We start from the raw sequence: 18,217 nt of genomic DNA, 5'->3' as shown, positions 1-18,217 counted from the left end.
GTCTCACCACTTGGCGATAGGCGATAGTCCCTTCATGGTCGCCAAAATGTGTCTGCAATTGGTGGGTTCTTGGTCTCACTGACTTCAAGAATGAAGCTGTGGACCATCGCGGTGAGTTCTTAAAGATGGTGTGTCTGGAGTTCCTTCTGATGTTTGGACGTGTTCAGAGTTTCTTCCTTCTGGTGGGTTCGTGGTCTCGCTGGCCTCAGGAGTGAAGCTGCAGACCTTCACGATGAGTGTTACAGCTTTTAAGGTGGCACATCTGGAGTTGTTCGTTCCTCCGGTCGGGAGTTGTTCATTTCTCCTGGTGGGTTTGTAGTCTCACTGGCCTCAGGAGTGAAGCTGCAGACCTTCGTGGTGAGTGTTACAGCTCATAAAGGTGACGTGGACCCAAAGAGTGAACAGGAGCAAGATTTACTGCAAAGAGCAAAAGAACAAAGCTTCCACAATGTGGAAGGGGACCCAAGCAGGTTGCTGCTGCTGGCTCGGGCAGCCTGCTTTTATTCCCTTATCTGGCCCCACCCCCATCCTTCTGATTGATCCATTTTACAGAGAGCTGATTGGTTCGTTTTGACAGGGTGCCAATTGGCGTGTTCACAATCCCTGAGCTAGACACAGAGCACGGACTGGTGCATTCACAGTCCTCCAGCCAGACACGAAAGTTCTCCAAGTCCTCACCAGATTAACTAGACACAGAGCACCCACTGGTGTGTCTATAAACCTTAAGCCAGACACAGAGCGCCCATCGGTGAGTTCACAAACCCCGAGCTAGACACAGAGCACCGACTGGTGCATCTACAATCCCCCAGTCAGACACAAAGGCTCTCCAAGTCCCCACCAGACCCAGGAGCCCAGCTGGCTTCACCTAGTGGACTCCACACCAGGGCCGCAGGCGGAGCTGCTCGCCAGTCCCACGCCATGTACCCGCACTTCTCAGCCCCTCTGGGCAGTCAATGGGACTGGTCCCTGCAGAGAAGGGGGCATCACTCGTCAGGGAGGCTTAGGCCGCATAGGAGCCCACAGTGGTGGGGAGGCTCAGGCATGGCTGGCTGCAGGTCCTGAGCCCTGCCCCGCGGGGAGGCAGCTAAGGCTCAGCAAGAATTCGAGCACAGCCGGCAGGCCTGTGCTGCCAGGGGACCCGGCACACCCCCCCAGCAGCTGCCAGCCAGGGCGCCAAGCCACTCACTGCCCGGGCCGGCAGCACTGACTGGCCACTCCAAGTGTGAGGCCCACCGAGCCCATGCCCACCCGGAACTTGCGCTGGCCCACAAGTGCCTTGCATGGCCTCGGTTCCCACCCGTGCCTCTCCCCCACACCTCCTCCCAAGCAGAGGGAGCTGGCTCCAGCCTCGGCCAGCCCAGAGAGGGGCTCCCACAGTGCAGCAGTGGGCCAAAGGGCTCCTCAAGCGTGGCCAGAGTGGACGCCGAGGCCGAGGAGATGCCAAGAGCAAGCGAGGGCCGCCAGCATGCCGTCACCTCTCATAGTCCCTATCTCTTTAAACAGACTGGGAAGGCAGGGAACTCATATCAGCCTGATATATGGTTTGTTTACTTTTAAAGGCAAGACAAAGGTAGTTTGTGAAAAATTTGAAATAAAACATATTGCTGTTAATCAGAAGCAATTGTACTGGAAATGATATTTTACTTCTGCACCTCATCCACTTCCCAGATTGCTTTTTCATCTGAGTTCTCCCTATGTAAGACCTGTTCCTCTTTCCTCCCTAGACCCCCATGTACATAATCTTCCCATGTCACTGCTTCTTGTTTCTGTTAATTTCATTTTCTGTTCTTTTATTTGTTCCATACATGTAGCCTTGATTCAGGGATGGCCATGGACTCACATACTGCAATCAGGGTGTCTATCTTTTAAGAGAAGAGTCAAGAAGAATAGAGACTATAATGAACTTCTTGCTGGCCTAGCTAGGCCTGAGAGGGGGTGAAGTGCAAGAGTCAAATTCTTTGGCTACCATTTTGATCAGAGCCATCCCAAATGAAGCAGGGCAGTTGTCACAGGCTTCAAAGGGCTTTACTAATTTGACCAGATAACTGGCCAGTGACTCACTGAGACAGGGTTGGCGATAGAGAAATGGTATTTCTTTGGCCAGTACTATAAAAAGACCCAAGGCTTATATGCATACATGCTGTACATTCATCCAATGCCACCCATCCTCACCCCTACGAAGGCAATGCCAGAGAGGTTACCCTTTTCCTACAGTCTACTCAAGTTACTTATTTTCTGATTTTTTCTTTTTAGGCTACACTAGATGTTCATTTAAAATGGATTTCTTCTGCCTGTGAGGCTTAGAGGGTAGGGTGGGGTGGTACACAGTGTGATTTGCCCTGCCTCAGTCCACCACCTCCTGGGGATGGCCTGACCTGGATAATCATTTTTAGCCTGGTATTTCCTGGGCATGGGCCAGGGGCTGAGGCCAGCAGCAGAGAGGCTAAGATGGCACAGGCTCCCTGTCAGATTTGGTAGTGATGAATTTTCACTGGGGAACAAAATGGCTGTTTCTAACTTCTTTAAATTTGAAACACTGCAGAGACTATCATCTTAGTAATTAAAATATATTGAGGAGAAAGGCTACTTAAATCCCTGAATGATTGGAATTCCGTAAGATATTTTAAGAAAGGTAATATCCCTGGTTAACAGTTTTTTGTTTGGTTGGTTGGTTTTTTTGAGACGGAATCTTGCTGTGTCACCAGGCTGGAGTGCAATGACGCAATCTTGGTTCACTGCAACCTCGGCCTCCCGGGTTCAAGCAATTCTCCTGCTTTAGCCTCCCGAGTAGCTGGGACTACAGGCACGCACCACCATGCCCAGTTAATTTCTGAATTTTTAGTAGAGACGGGGTTTCACCATGTTGGCCAGGCTGGTCTCGATCTCAGCTGTGTTTCTAAAAGTACTTGTACAAATTATAATTTCAACTTCCAACAAAATATTTATATGATCAAAATAGACTCATTTTTTTTTTTATCAGAACAGACTCATTTATATTTAGGAGCATTTATTTCTACGAAAACAACATGCCCTTGGTTAGAAAACAAAAACAAAATAAAATAAAACAATTTATCCTTTCAAGGGATTTCTTTTAGAGAATCTTTGCAGCTACCTGTAGTTGTACAAATGGTCCCCTACTTTCTCTGTGCTCCCCTCCTCATAGGGGCTGATGAGCCCCCATGAGTTAAGAGGTGTGTGTTGAGTATCTTAGCTTTGAACTTGAAATATATTTTCTCATAGATATAGCACCATAAACTATGAAATAAACTATCAATTTAAATTTTCTAGTTACAGATTAAAATAGGTTTTGTGGGCTGGCTTGGAAATATGTTTACTATTTACAATATAATATCTCTCAAAAAATTATTATTATTTATTTTTTTAAGGAGATGGGGGTTGACACTGAAAGTTCCAAGCTTCTAATCATGGCTTAGTCCTTCTGGTAACCAGCCTCCATCCAGAAGCCCACCAAGAGATACTTCATTAGAACAGAAGATGCTCTTATCACCCAGGAAATTCATTAGGAGCTCTATGTCAGGAACCAGGGAGAAAGGCCAAATTTCAGAACAAAAGTGAATTTGAGGAAAAGGTCTGCTAAAAGACTCAAGATTGACTTATGAAGGGGTACTATCTCAAAAGTTCTTTGTAACTAATATTCTGAGAGAGGCCAGGTGTGGTGGCTCAAGCCTGTAATTCCAACACTTTGAAAGTCTGAGGTGGGAGGATTGCTTGAGGCCAGCAGTTCAAGACCACCCTGGCTAATACAGTGAAACCCCATCTCTTTTGGTACAAAAGTGAATTTGAATTTTAACTCCTCCCATATTGCATGGTCATAAGTTCGAAAAGTATGGCTTGTGAACTAGTGAGGTTTAGTTATATTTTGGGAGATACTTTATCTTCAGAGATAACCATAGTTGTGTGAGATAGGAAAATCAAACTGTTTTCTACTCTGACACTCACCACTCAATTCTTGTGATACCACATACCATGCAATTCTCCACAAGATACCAATAGTGTACCCTATAATTTAATTCAATTCTGACACTATCTGTCTGGAGTTAGAGTAAGATTCCATAGGCTGACAGCTCAGTTCCACAAGACTGCCCCACTTCAGATGCCAGTCATAAGTCCCAGCTATATGTGCTTCTGACTGACCAGCTATAAATTGGGGTTCCCATGACCCCCTCCTCGTGTTCCATAATCTAGGATGACTCACTGAACTCAGGGAAACATTTTATTATGTTTACCCATTTATTATAAAGAATATCACAAAGGGTATAGATGGACAGCCAGATGGAGGAGATGCATAGGGCAGGGCATATGGAAAGGAACACAGAGCAACCATGCCCTCTTTAGGCATACCACCCCCCAGACACTTCCACATATTCAGCAACCCAGAAGTTCACCAAATCCCACAGTCCAGGGATTTTTATGAAGTCAATTTTTGACTCAGTCTCCACCCTTCCCAAAGGATGGGGGTTGGGACTGAAAGTTCCAAGCTTCTAATCATGGCTTAGTCTTTCTGGTAACCAGCCTCCATCCAGAAGCCCACCAAGAGATACTTCATTAGAACAGAAGATGCTCTTATCACCCAGGAAATTCACTAGGAGCTCTATGTCAGGAACCAGGCAGAGAGGCCAAATTTCAGAACAAAAGATGCACATAGTATCCCTATCACTCACCATAACAAAGGTTTTAGGAGCACTGTGCCAGAAAACAGGGATAGAAACTAAATATATATTTCTTATTATATCTTAATAGTCATCTGTGAATACCAAGAACAAATTATATTTACCATTAACTTCAAGATCCTTCTTTGCAGAAGCCATATGTGAATAAAATGGCAAATAAAAATACTATGAAAACATCTGATCTTCCAGCTAAAATATTACTATATACACAGTTGTACAAACATTCAGGCTTGTCACAGCACCTTCCAAGCCACTGGCCACTGGAAACCTCGCAATACAAACCTCATGATATTCCCTGTGACATGGGCAGGAGTTAGGTGTGCATGTATTGTATCACCCCAATACACTCAGAGTAGGGGAAGCTCGATAATGGGCTATTTACAAAGAAGGCCCTATGGTATAAAATGTTTTGAAGTAACTGTGGCCAAATGATTTTTTAGAGATGGTGTTAAATGGAACTTTGAGAAAGGGAAGGTCAAAAGAGATGGTCAAGAGGAAATCCTTCAGCTAAAGGATTTAGAGGTCTTGTGAGTGTCTTTGTTCCTCAAGGAAAAGGAATTGCTCTCATTAGATTCAAGCTGCTGACCTTTCACCTTCAGAGCAAAGGTAATAATCAGTCAGCCACAGAGGTAAGCCCCTTCTATTAAATTTTACTTAAGTTTCTTTCATTTTCTTTCAGTTTTATCCAAGTATGAAAACCAGATTACTATTTTCACTGACTACCTAGAAGAATATCCAGATACAGATGAGCTGGTATGGATCTTAGGGAAGCAGCATCTCCTTAAAACAGGTAAGATTTGGTAGCATTTGTCTGTAAGAACCCAGATGAGGTAGGCACCTGTGGTTCAGGGTTTGTACTTTTTCTTCTTGGGTTGGTGTAAAGGTAAACTGTGGCTGGAGCTGAACCGGGAACGAAGACACAAGGCAAATGGCAGTGAGAATAGCCTTTATTAGGACTCGTGGGCAAGGTTCCTCGGTCCAAAGGTGTGGGCCGAGGAAGTCGTGCTGAGGGAGGAGGGTAGGGGCTTTTTATAGCCTGAGAGGTAGGGAAGCTGGTTGTGCAAACAGGGCCTGGGGGGTATTGAAACTACTAGGGCAGGAGTTGAGTAAGGGTCATGAGGAAGGGGTCTTTGGAAACTGTCAACCGAAACTGCTGTTTACGAACTTGTGGAATGCAGGTGAGCTGCAGGTCATGGGGGAGTGTGGTTGCCCAGCCAGAACTCTGACGCATGTAAGTCTGCGGGTATGTACAAGGGTGAAGGGAGTCTTTAACAAAAGGCCTGCTACACCGGGTAATGCCGCCATGTTGAGTCTAGATTCCTGCCTAACAGTTGGCAGAGCATTTTCTTGCTTAATGTTAATGCTACTCTGAGGTGGATTTACCTTGTAGTCAACGGAGCTTAAGTCTCAGAACTTTTGCTTGGACAGGCCCCTTCCAAGGCCCCGAAAGGCCCTAGTAGTGAGTTTACATGGTTATAGGTTTTTGCACAATTTGCACAGGTAATATATTTTTATTCTGTTCCTTAAAGGAGAATCCCCAAATTCTAGAAGCCTTGGGTTTCAAAAAACACGGACCCACTCCTGGTATCACTAACCAGTCTCTAGCCTTTCGTGATTGGGCTACATATTTATTACTCTCACATACTTCTCTGGCTAGATAAAAACACTCAGGGACTTCTAGATAACCCATGGATCTCAGAAACAATATCAGACCTAGTAAGTTTTTCTTATGTTTTAGATCTTTTGCTGATCGTAGCACTGTCTCAGTTTATTCTGATTTTGTATAGAACTTTTAGCCACTACAGCTAGATGGAAAGGAGGCTTTAATTTTTCTTCCTTACCATTACATTCTTATAGATTGGTAAAGAAAGACCTTTTAACCTGAAACTGCTAACAACCCAGCACCCAGATAAAGCCAGAGCTTGGAAAGAGGCAGCTCTGAGATTTGTATCTTTCTGAGGAGACATCCTCTTCACAGGCCCTCACTTAGCTTGGAGGAAGGAACAGGAAGAGGCTGATGAAAAGGCAGGAGAGGAAGTTAGGCATTGTCAGCTCCTCATGAGCCTGGCTTCATTATTTTGATTGGAGAATTGTGAACAGTGGAAAGCCTGGAGCTAGTGATTAGGAGACCTTTTTTATTTAGACTCTTCTAACTCAGGTAAGTCACTTTCTCTTTCTGGATCTTAACTTCCTTCAGTGGTACTTAAAATGAGGGGATTGGAGGGAATCTTCTAATTCTGCATTCCATGACAACAGGAATCCCCAGGTTGCCAAATCCACTCATATTCAAATGTTAAATTGGGAAGTGCCTTTCAAAGTGAAATCATTGTTAAAATGTCCATACAACTTCCCCAGCATAAAGCCACACAGGAAGGCATAAAGACTGTCAGAGGCAGGAGTGAGGGTGTGGACATTTAAGAGGACGGGTATATAACAGCTAACATTTATCATAGGTTCACTGCGTACTATTCACCATGTAAGCACTTTACGTGTATTATCTTTTGAATACTCACAACTCAATGAAGTAGGTACTATAATTCTCCCCATTTATGGATGAGGAAACTGAAGCCCGGAGAGGTTAAGTCAACCAGCTTACACGGCTGGTAAGTAGCAGAGTCAGGGTTCAAACCCAATCAAAGTATGACTTCAGGTGTCTTACTATTAACCATTGTACATCTTCCCTGAATGTGCTAGGCACTGGGGCATGGAAGGGACGGAAAATATAGATAGCTCAACTTTCCGACTTGCTCCAAAGAAAAGGAAGACAGAAAATAGAAACTATTGGCCCAAAGTAGATTTCCCTTTGTTCTTTTTAAGTGCAGTGACTATAAATTCTATACAGAATATAATACAGACATGTTGTTGAGAAGAGGGAGAGAGGTGACTAAGAAAGATAGTCACATCTAAGTACAGATAAAAATGTGGAAGCCATATTGTGGCCCATCAAAGTAAATTTATGTCATAAAATACGAGAAAGCATGCTTTGAAAAAAGACACAAAAACATTTGTGATATTATATATGCATTTAGATTATAAGTGCCGGTTGCACTAGGTGCTATAGATACATTTATTATACACCTAATTTGCTTAGTAGGGCATTTCCTTTTTATTTAAAGATGCATGTGTGCATGCACAGACACACATGCACACACACAAACAAGCCAACCAATAGTTTTTGTTTTGTTTTATTTTGTTTTGCTTAAGACAAGGTCTCTCTGTTACTCAGGCTAGAGTACAGTGGTGATCATAGCTCACTGCAGCCTCGAACTCCTGGATTCAAGTGATCCTCATACCTCATTTTTTTTTTAGAGATGGGGTCTCACTATGTTGTCCAGGCTGGTCTTGAATTCCTGGCCTCAAGCAATCTCCCTGTCTCAGCCTCCCAAAGCACTGGGATTAGAGGTGTGAGTTGCTGGGCCCAGCCAAACCTCTAGTTTTAGATAAGGGATGATGGGTGCTGATACAAGATCCAGCCAACCATCATTCAGGCTGGGGCTGATAGTCTTGTTAGTGGGTTCTCTAGGATCCTTAATTTTCTTATTCCTTGTCTTTTGGCAATGATCCCAGTGTTTGTAACTGTCAGGACTGTGGAATTCAGTGAAAAGATGACAGGAGCTACCCAATGTCATTACACCAGTCAAGTAGCTCTGGTCAAACCATAGGTTGGGAGAAATACTGAAATTATTTGGTTAAAATGAGAATGGGTTTCCTGTGAATTTACCTAGCCCCATAATAATGGAATTGACTGGTTATTTGGAATTAAGTTGGCAGCTGGCTCAGAAGTAAAGGTGGGTATTTTTAGATATGGTGATTTAATTTTAATTTTACATTTAATTACAGAAAAATCTAAGCTGTTGTCTGATATAAGTGCTCGTCTATGGTTTACATACAGAAGGAAATTTTCACCAATTGGTAGGTATATCATTTGTTTTACTGTGCTTTGTTCCTTGTGGATAGCTTGCCTGAGGTTATCAGTGACTTCATAGAAACCTCAGAATTAATTGCTCACTATAGCAAAGAATTTGATTTAGGGGACTAGGTAAATCTTACACTTCATCCAGAAGTTTCATTGCTAAAGTATCCTTTCACATATGGCTCTATGGCATTGAGGGGTCATGACTGTATACTTTTGACCCCACCTCCAAGTGTTCAGGCACCAGATGATATTACTTGTTATACTTTTGAGATTAAGGGGAAAAATCACGTAAGCCTTTAATTTGTATAATATATATTAAATTACAATCCACTGCATTGTGGAACTACTTGATTATTAATGAAAATTGTGTCTTGAAAGAAAGAAAATAATTTATTTGGGTTTTTTCCCCCTTATGACATGAAAGCACCTTGCCATTGAGAGACAAATTACAGTAGTTTCCTTGGAACTAATTCTAGGCTGTTACCAGCTGTCAACTAGAAAAAAGGACAATTCAATAGGTAAAGTGAATGTGCTGTTTTCATAAAGGATATACAACACATTTGTAAGTAGGGTGGCTACTTCCTAGTATCATGGCCCTGTAGGAAAAGGGCCTACAAATAGTGAAATTTACTCTTCTAAGAGGACACTAGAATGAAATCAATCTTTCTGTTCAGTGCCAAAAATGAAGGTCACACAGACTTTTCCTTTTTTTTTTTTTCTCTCCCCAGAAATACACCAGTCAGTAACAAACAAAAGAACAATGTTTAGTAACCAGTGGTTCTGAACTGTTAACTTTCTCTGGCTGTGGAGCTCTTTGCAAGGCTGGAAAATATTTCTAATTTTACTCTGCCAATATTTTGGCAATAGATGATCTCTTCTTTATGTGGGCCTCATTGCATCTTTTCCCTACTAATCTGGCCAATAATCCCCGCATTAGCAACAATCAAAAGGCACCCCTTCCAGGTCATAAATTGACTCCCTCCTTCCCATCTTGTTGTTGTAACTTTCCTTCAGTCCCCACAACTAAAAGAAAGGGGTGACCACCTTGACCCACTTGTCTTACAAGATTGATGACCCCCTTTGAAGTTAGTCTTCTGAGATCGTGCTTATAGCATATTTTTCCATTTCCACACTGGGAAAAGAAAACAATGAAAACAACATACCTGTCTGCCATTCAAGTTATCTGATTTCATTGGCCCCTTGGAAAAGAATATTGAGCTCACCCTGGCCTCATATGTGGGATTTTCTTTGCATAAGGTGTTCTTAAAATAGAACCTGTTGTCTTATTTCATTTATTAACTAATTTTATACCTTTTAAAGATACATTTCTAATTCATTAATATGGGTTTAAATTATGATCATACTCAAAACATCAAGTATTTGTGTCATCCTCTGTGGGTTCTAGAACACTTTTACAGATATTCTCTCAGTTCTTACAATACCCACTGATAGTAGGCAGAGTATGTATTATTATGCTCAGCCTATAGATGAGATTTAGATTAGATAACTAGAGACTGGTCTTCCGATGCCTCATCTAGGGATCTTTCCCCTATTTTACAATGTCCTTCTTGCTGTTCAGATCTTCATAATATATATTCAGAATAGTCATGAGCCTTCCAAATCTCTTTGACCATTTTGATGATTGCCTTTGGTAGTATTTGTTCTTTACCTAAGTAAGACTGGCTTCCCTGAGAATTTCAGGGCCATGCAAGTGAGCTATGCAAGGCAAGGTTTGGGTCTGGCAGATGATGACATGGAATGGACTAAGGGTTGGTATTCATACATGGCAGTCACCTACCAAAATTGCATGTATACCTAGAAGTCTTCAAGCAGAAAACATAAGGGACACATTTAGTTCATTTGCTTGTTTTATGTTTGGCTGTAGAACTTGTTTTGGTTGACTCAGTACTATGTTTGCAAGTTCCAACTGTATACCCAAATCTTGTTTGATCTGTGGGTATATCTGTTACCTCGCTTTTCAGAGTATATATATTTGCCTGTCTTGTGTGAGTCCTAAATATGCTGATGTTTCAGGAAAGGGCAATTTGAGGAACCCATATTCATTCCCTTCCATTTTGCCAACAGGGGGAACGGGCCCTTCATCAGATGCTGGTTGGGGATGTATGCTACGCTGTGGACAGATGATGCTGGCTCAAGCCCTTATCTGTAGACACTTGGGAAGGGGTGAGTTAAATTTGTTTTATAAACTTTCTTTTTTTTTTTTTTTTTGAGACGGAGTCTCGCTCTGTCGCCCAGGCTGGATTGCAGTGGCCCGATCTCGGCTCACTGCAAGCTCCGCCTCCCGGGTTCACGCCATTCTCCTGCCTCAGCCTCCGGAGTAGCTGGGACTACAGGCGCCCGCCACCACGCCCGGCTAGTTTTTTGTATCTTTTAGTAGAGACGGGGTTTCATCGTGTTAGCCAGGATGGTCTCCATCGCCTGACCTTGTGATCCGCCCGTCTCGGCCTCCCAAAGTGCTGGGATTACAGGCTTGAGCCACCGCGCCCGGCCGTTTTATAAACTTTCTCAGAGACCTCTGCAGTGTCACTTGCTGCTATTGATTTAGCTTGATGCTGAGCCTTGGGAACATTCAGTAATAAACTTGTAGGTCTTAAAGTGCTCTCTGCAAGCTCAAGTGGTGGGGCTGACAAGTCAACAAAGCCCCTCATAAGAAGGAAACAGCTAGTGTTTCCTTGTGAGTCACCAAGCCAGGGAGTTATTTTCCTGGGACAGAACTGAACATTGAGGGAGGTGTGTCATTTATCCTTTCCATCTTTGCTATTGTTTGAGTAAGTCCTTAGAAATGCAAGATAACAAAGGCAGCAGGAAAAAGGGTGTGGTGGTAAGTCTGTTTCTTGACCTCATTTAAGATATCTGCCTGGTGAAGGATGTAAGTGACCTAAAGGAAGTACATAGAGGGAGCTGGTACTATTTTGGTTTTGGTTCACTAAGGATGTCCAGCTGATGATGAAGGAATTGCTTCCTTGGGAGGACATTCAATTAAGAGCCTTCTGATAATGGTTGTTGGAACTCTTTTTTTTTTTTTTTTTTTGAGTCAGAGTTTCGCTTTGTCTCCCAGGCTGGAGTGTAGTGGTGCGATCTTGGCTCACTGCAACCTGTGACCCCCGGGTTCAAGTGATTCTCCGCCTCAGCCTCCTGAGTAGCTGGGATTATAGGTGCCTACCACCACACCTGGACGCCTGGCTGATTTTTGTATTTTTAGTAGAGATGGGGTTTTGCCATGTTGGCCAGGCTGATCTCGAACTCCTGACCTCAGATGATCCACCCACCTCGGCCTCCCAAAGTGCTAGGATTATAGGCATGAGCCACTGTGCCCGGCTGGTTGTTGGAACTCTTGAGTCTTGCTTTCTTAAAACATGTACATGCTTCCCTATGGGCATCTGAAGGATGGGGTTGGCTGCATGCCAGTTCAGGCACTTAGGTGAAGGTCCAGTTAGACTTGGGGATGAGACAGTGAAAGGACACTTTGGATGAAATTGGGCTGCTGAACTCATTGCCTGTTGCTAATTGAGGTTCAGAAGTATAGAAGCATCATTTTCCTTTTCCCACTGTGCAAACTCACAGATTTTGCTACAGCTTTCAGAGAGGATTGGAGAAGGGCCCAGGGAGGTTTCAGGGCTTATTGCCTTCTCTTCAGGGTTTGGGATATCCTGCTTGCCCTGGGTAGTATAATAATTTCCATTTTACAAATGAGGAAACCAAAGCTCAGGGAAGTGATGTGATTTACCCAGGGTAAAACAGCAAGAAATCGAAGATTTGGGGATAAAATAAAGATATTCCAACTCCTTGTCCAGTGATTTCCCTTGTTTATACATGCTTCTTGGTATAGATCCATTCTCACTATTTAATTTTTTTTTTCATTTATAACACACTTCAAAATGATTATTTTGGAAGCGAGTTCTGGAAGTAGGGAGCAAACTGGAAAAAAAAAAACCTCCACAGTCAGCAGTCTCAATTGTTTTAATACAAAAGCAAGTAGCAGGAAGAAGTTGGAAATAGATCTTGTAGCTAAAATGAGTTAAAAGAGTAATTTTGTAAAGATGTCTTTTGGATTGTTTCCTATTCAGCTATTTTAAAATTAAGGTAGAGTATTCACTTACCATTGTCGTCAGCAAATATTTAGTGGCATTTAGCAGCCAGCTAATTAGGATTTCCTCAGACTTGGACAATTTGGTAGCTAATGAAAAGAAGTTGGATGTGGTTCCAAATTCTGAAGGCTGTGCTGGATCCAAAGTTAAAAACTTTGGTTTTAGCAACACTAGAAGCAAAAAATAACTGAAGAGTCTTGAGATAATGGCCTTTGGCTTCAAGTGTAGTTCAGTCTTTATTTCAAACTCTCTCTAAAACCTCAGGAGAGAAATTTGTCTTGGAAGCAAACTAAGCCTCAAAAATCTGTCCCATTAGCCAGTGTTTCTAGAGCTGAGAGGATTGCAGTGATTACAGAGAGTTTTTGCAGTTGTCCTCAGTAAGTTACAAATGACCTCTGTAGGATTTAGGGGGCTGTGCTGAAGGCACAGACGGTATCCCTACAGATGTAGTTATTTTGGCTTTGGTCTTAGGGAAACCTTGAACACCTGATAGCACAGTTATTTGTTTTCCCAAAGCTCAGCATGGACTTTTTAAAAGGTGGTGTAAAAACGACAGCATGCAATTTTTTTAAGCTTCCTTAGTTGTGAGCTGTGTATATTCCCCTGTGAACTGTTGTGTATCAAAATAGCACTTCTTACCCGTGAGATCCTTTTGTCAATGCTGCCAAAATATAAGAGCAAAAGCCATTGCCGTCTATGTGGAGATGAGACGCTATGGCATCTGGCTTATATATCGATGTACTGCCGGGCTTTGTGGTGACCTCCTGTTCACTGAGTAACTGGCCAGAAAGGCCTTTGTGACGTTGTTTTTATATAATATTGATCCAGCTCTTGGGCTAAGTCAATTCCTTGGTCAACTTCTTGTTTTGCTTTTACTGTATACCCACTGAGTCTTTGAAAGCAATCACTTTCCAGATGTCTTTGTTATCAAAATGAAAGATACTTAGGAAGGTTCTAACTTGATCATTCCTGCCTTCTAGATGTGGTGCCTTTGTTTTCCTTCTAACTTTGTAGTTACAATAAAAGTGCAGAGAGGTAATAAACAGTTATAAAAATGTTTCTAACACATTTTTTTTTTCTTAAAAAGACTGGAGCTGGGAGAAACAAAAAGAACAACCCAAAGAATACCAACGCATCCTACAGTGCTTCTTAGATAGAAAAGATTGTTGCTACTCTATCCATCAAATGGGTAAGGTCATAAATCAATAGTTTAAAGGCAGTGCCTATTCCTGTTCCTTCTCTTCCCTTGCCTTATATGTGGCTCCATTAAGTTGTCCATCTGCTTAATTATTTATGCAAAAAATTAGGAGTTTGTGGCTTACTGGAAGATTGTTTGCTAACATGTTAATTTTTTCCACATAAAAACAGCACAAATGGGTGTAGGAGAAGGGAAATCAATTGGAGAATGGTTTGGACCAAATACAGTTGCACAGGTGTTAAAGTAAGTAAAAGAGTCTGGCGCCTGCCTTATTCTGCTGTCTCCTATGCTTCCCTCCCTAGACAACTAAACCTCCCATCAACCTAGGTATTCTTGCAATCCCTCTAAGCTACTCTTCCCACTAAACCATCAAATATCTGTGCCATTTTGCTCAGATGGCTCTTTTAAATGTGTAAGCATGGATATCTGTCTTGGTATATCAGAGTTATATTTACTGGTAGCAGTATATGTGGCTGTATCCTAGGACTCATTCAGTGTCTCATGCTGCAGATTGATGCTCATGTGCCTGGGAGCCATTGGCCTGAGGGTCCCTTTGAAGCCAAAAGTTTCATACTAAGTGGTAGAGGCTAAGCCAGCCTAAGCAAGAAGTGGACCCCCACAGGGCTCCTACATGCACTACATAATATTTAAAAACCCTGTTCATTCAGCTTTTTCTTTGTACCTTTACTGTGCTAAGTTCTGGGTGTGCAGAAATAAACTTGACATAGTCCTTGCCTCAAGGAACTCACCAGCTATTGGGGGAGACAAACCCCAGGGAAGTCTTGGAATCAGTTTGTCATCTCATAGCAGACTCAAGGTGTCCCACCATGGTATTCCAGTTGTCTTGTTAAATACCAGAATTCACCTTCCACAGCAAGAGGCAAGGTGGAGAGGTCAGGACCAACTTTTTGAAAGCAAATGGGGTGAGTGATGTTAGTACTTTTACACCTGCAGACCACTTTACCTGTTGTCACTCTCCTTCCTAACAACCTATCACTGATGGAAACTCCATGAGGGCAGAGATTGTATTTATCTTGTTCACTTTGTAACACTAGCACATAGAACTGCCTGGCACGTGTAAGTACGCAATAAATGCTCGATGAATAAATGAAAATGGCAGCCAGAATCTGGGGCCAGATTTAGGGATCAGAAGATTGAAACCTTCTGGCCTCCTTTGGTGTAGAACATTAAGCTCCTGGGCACTATAGGGGGACCTATTCCATGCAAAGTACAGATGGGACCCTGTTTCTATTACTAACCAGTCTTCAGTGAACTAGAATGCTTTGGGAATGTGTCTGTGAGGGGAGTGGCCTGGATTTTTTGGGGACCCAAGGAAAATCTGTATTGACTTTACTCCTTCCTAACAATGTAACCTCTCTGAGGCTGCTTTCTTGCCATAGTCAGAGTGCCTTTTGGGCATCGCTGACTCTGCTGAGTGAAAATCTGGCAGTGTTTCAGGAATCACTGTATGAACGTGGTGTGGAAAGTATAAGAGATTAGAATGGCTGTGCGGAGCCCAAAACCCAGCTTGAAATGGTTGGTGTTAAAACAATATCCTTCAGAATTTGCTTCTTTCTTCTAAATTTTAAGGTTACCAACAACAAAGTGGAAACCTAGATTTTATTTTTTTATTTTTTTTAGACAGAGTCTCACTCTGTCGCCCAGGCTGGAGTGCAGTGGCACAATCTCGGCTCACTGCAACCTCCACCTCCCAGGGTCAAGCATTCTCCTGCCTCAGCCTCCCGAGTAGCTGGGATTATAGGTGCCTACTACCACGCCCAGTGAATTTTTGTATTTTTAGTAGAGATGGGGTTTCACCATGTTGACCAGGCTGATCTTGAATTTCTGACCTCGTGATCCACCCGTTTCGACCTCCCAAAGTGCTGGGATTACAGGCGTGAACCACCATGCTTGGTGTAGATTTTTTAAAGAATGTAAATGGGTTCCAATTCATCATGATCATTAGCATTAACAACAGCATATTATTATTATATTATTGTTATTCTTCTGGAGAAAGATAATACATTAAAATGAATGAAATACAAGGGTAATGGTAGTTAACTTCCTGGGAGCTACCTGGTAGAGAGACTGTGTTTTCTTTGGTCCATTGAGACTGGTCTTTACCCACACATCCCAGAAATAGCCAGGTTAAACATGGCCTCATTTAACTGGCAAGGGAAGAAGAAGGAAAGGGAGAAATAGGTGGGGTACTTTACATAGACCTCAGATCATCTCTCTTTTAAAGGGGTTTTCTTTCTAATATACCATAAAGTCCTGCAGTTCAGCATGGTGGCTCTCTTCAGCTGCTGACCAGTAAAAGCTCGCACCTGGGCAAGTCAATTGAGTTTGAGATCCTGATTGATTTAGCCGCAAAATTTGATGATGAAATCTTTGATTGATTTACGATCTGATTGATTTGAATCCTGATTGATCCTGACGATTTGCGCGATCTTGATTGACGAACTTTGATTGATTGACGCGATCCTGGATTGATTTTTAGGCGGAAACTTATCGATTTTTAACGCGCGATCCTGACGACGCTCTCTCTCTCTGTCCCCCCTACCCACTGTCTCTCTCTCTCTCTGGGTTTACCTGGAACATATTCTCCATATTATCTGTGATCCCAAACAAATGTCTATTTTTTATGGACAGCTTCCTTTAAAAAAAATTTTTTTTTACAGTTTCCCTTTTGAAAAATGAAAATTCAGTAAGTCAGAATGTCTTTTATTTAAGAAAACAAAGTCTCTTGGGACTTTGAGAGCAGATGCACGGGTAACTTTTCTTTTTTCCCCAGTAGGTGTCCCATCATTTTGTGAAGTAGACTTCTCCAGCTTGTAAAGCAGAAACTTCTTTTTGAGGTTCAGATACAGTGACTCAGGGACATTCTCAAGGTCTCTAGATGTGGAGCGTCCCAGAGCTCTGGCAAAGAAGCCGAGCTAACCTGAACACCAGCTTTTCTGTGGCTCAGTGTTGGTGACTTTAGGAACACTGGGCATAAATTGTACTGTTTTCTGCTGATATTTCCATCTTCCCAAATTGTGACTTCCTTATACATTGCTTTGCAGAAAACTTGCTTTATTTGATGAATGGAATTCCTTGGCTGTTTATGTTTCAATGGATAACACAGTGGTCATTGAAGATATCAGTGAGTTACCAGTCTGTTTAACTTCCCAGCTGATGGGTGATGAGTTCCTTCCTCACCATTCAGAATTCTGGGACTCAAGAGAGTCTCTCTGGTCTTCCCCACCAGGGCAGGGGAGCTTAGGGGAGCACAGGGCTCTGATTCTTTCTTTTCAGTTTTCTGAGAGGGAGAACACCATTAGAGGGGCCTTGCTGCTCCTCAGTGAGGTACCACACTCCTTCCCTGCAGAAAACACAAAGTGCATATAATTTATTCAACCACCAACAGATCTTTCATGGAGGCTCACCCTTGTCCAGGCCTGTGATTCCTGCACTGAGGAGTCAGAGCAACCTAAAGATACAGTCCCTGTCTCAAAAGCCCTGGCAGACTTGAGAAATGAGATTCTTACAATGAGCCCAGAATCCCTATTGGGAGCTAAACAAGTACCCTGCGGCCGGAATGAAAAGCATGAGCCCTAGAGGAATGGCCTGGGCTTCGTGCGGGTGGGGAGTCAGCTGAACCCTGGTGGCAGAGGAGAGGGCCCTCTAGGCAGGGTGGGGGGCATGTGAGGTTCCCCTTAGTTTTGATATTGGAGTATCTTCTAGGGCTGAAGACTCCTTACTTATCCAATTTTCTGTTCTTCCATTTCTAGAAAAAATGTGCCGTGTCCTTCCCTTGAGTGCTGACACAGCTGGTGACAGGCCTCTCGATTATTTGACTGCTTCAAACCAGAGTAAGGGCACCTCTGCCCACTGCCCAGCCTGGAAGCCCCTGCTGCTCATTGTGCCCCTTCGCCTGGGCATAAACCAAATCAATCCTGTCTATGTTGATGCATTCAAAGTAAGTCACTTCTTTCCCCGAGCCCATTGCTGCCTGCCCATCACACTGCCATCTCAGCACAGAGATCCGTGAGCAGCAGTCCACAAGTGAGTTGAGAATCTTGCATTCTCTTTCTCTCCAGGAGTGTTTTAAGATGCCACAGTCTTTAGGGGCATTAGGAGGAAAACCAAATAACGCGTATTATTTCATAGGATTCTTAGGTAAGAAAGGAGGAATCACAAGTAAGTCATCGTGGGCTGTGGGAGGGCGTGGGGACAAGGTTTGCATGGGAGACCAGGCAATTCCAGTTAGTGGGTTCCCATCTAGCCCAGGGATGCCACGGCCTCTGGTCAACTCCTTCTG

At 43.1% G+C, this 18,217-nt stretch overlaps 1 protein-coding gene across 2 annotated transcripts in view; it reads left to right on the top strand.

Moving 5' to 3' along the window:
• The window catches only part of ATG4A (autophagy related 4A cysteine peptidase), a 73,517-nt gene that overhangs the window by 39,370 nt on the left and 15,930 nt on the right, over positions 1-18,217 (top strand). For both annotated transcript variants that reach the window (XM_003918125.3, XM_017954083.3), the window contains 8 exons: positions 5,371-5,481; positions 8,532-8,603; positions 10,693-10,791; positions 13,804-13,905; positions 14,085-14,157; positions 16,980-17,059; positions 17,688-17,875; positions 17,997-18,075. In XM_003918125.3, the coding sequence (XP_003918174.2) occupies positions 5,371-5,481; positions 8,532-8,603; positions 10,693-10,791; positions 13,804-13,905; positions 14,085-14,157; positions 16,980-17,059; positions 17,688-17,875; positions 17,997-18,075 (804 nt within the window). The remainder of the gene's footprint in view (positions 1-5,370; positions 5,482-8,531; positions 8,604-10,692; positions 10,792-13,803; positions 13,906-14,084; positions 14,158-16,979; positions 17,060-17,687; positions 17,876-17,996; positions 18,076-18,217) is intronic.

Source organism: Papio anubis, chromosome X (genome assembly GCF_008728515.1).
Source record: "Papio anubis isolate 15944 chromosome X, Panubis1.0, whole genome shotgun sequence".
Classification (NCBI taxonomy): Eukaryota; Metazoa; Chordata; class Mammalia; order Primates; family Cercopithecidae; genus Papio; species Papio anubis.
Note: the sequence above shows the minus strand (reverse complement) of the source record. Positions and strands in the feature narration are given on the sequence as shown.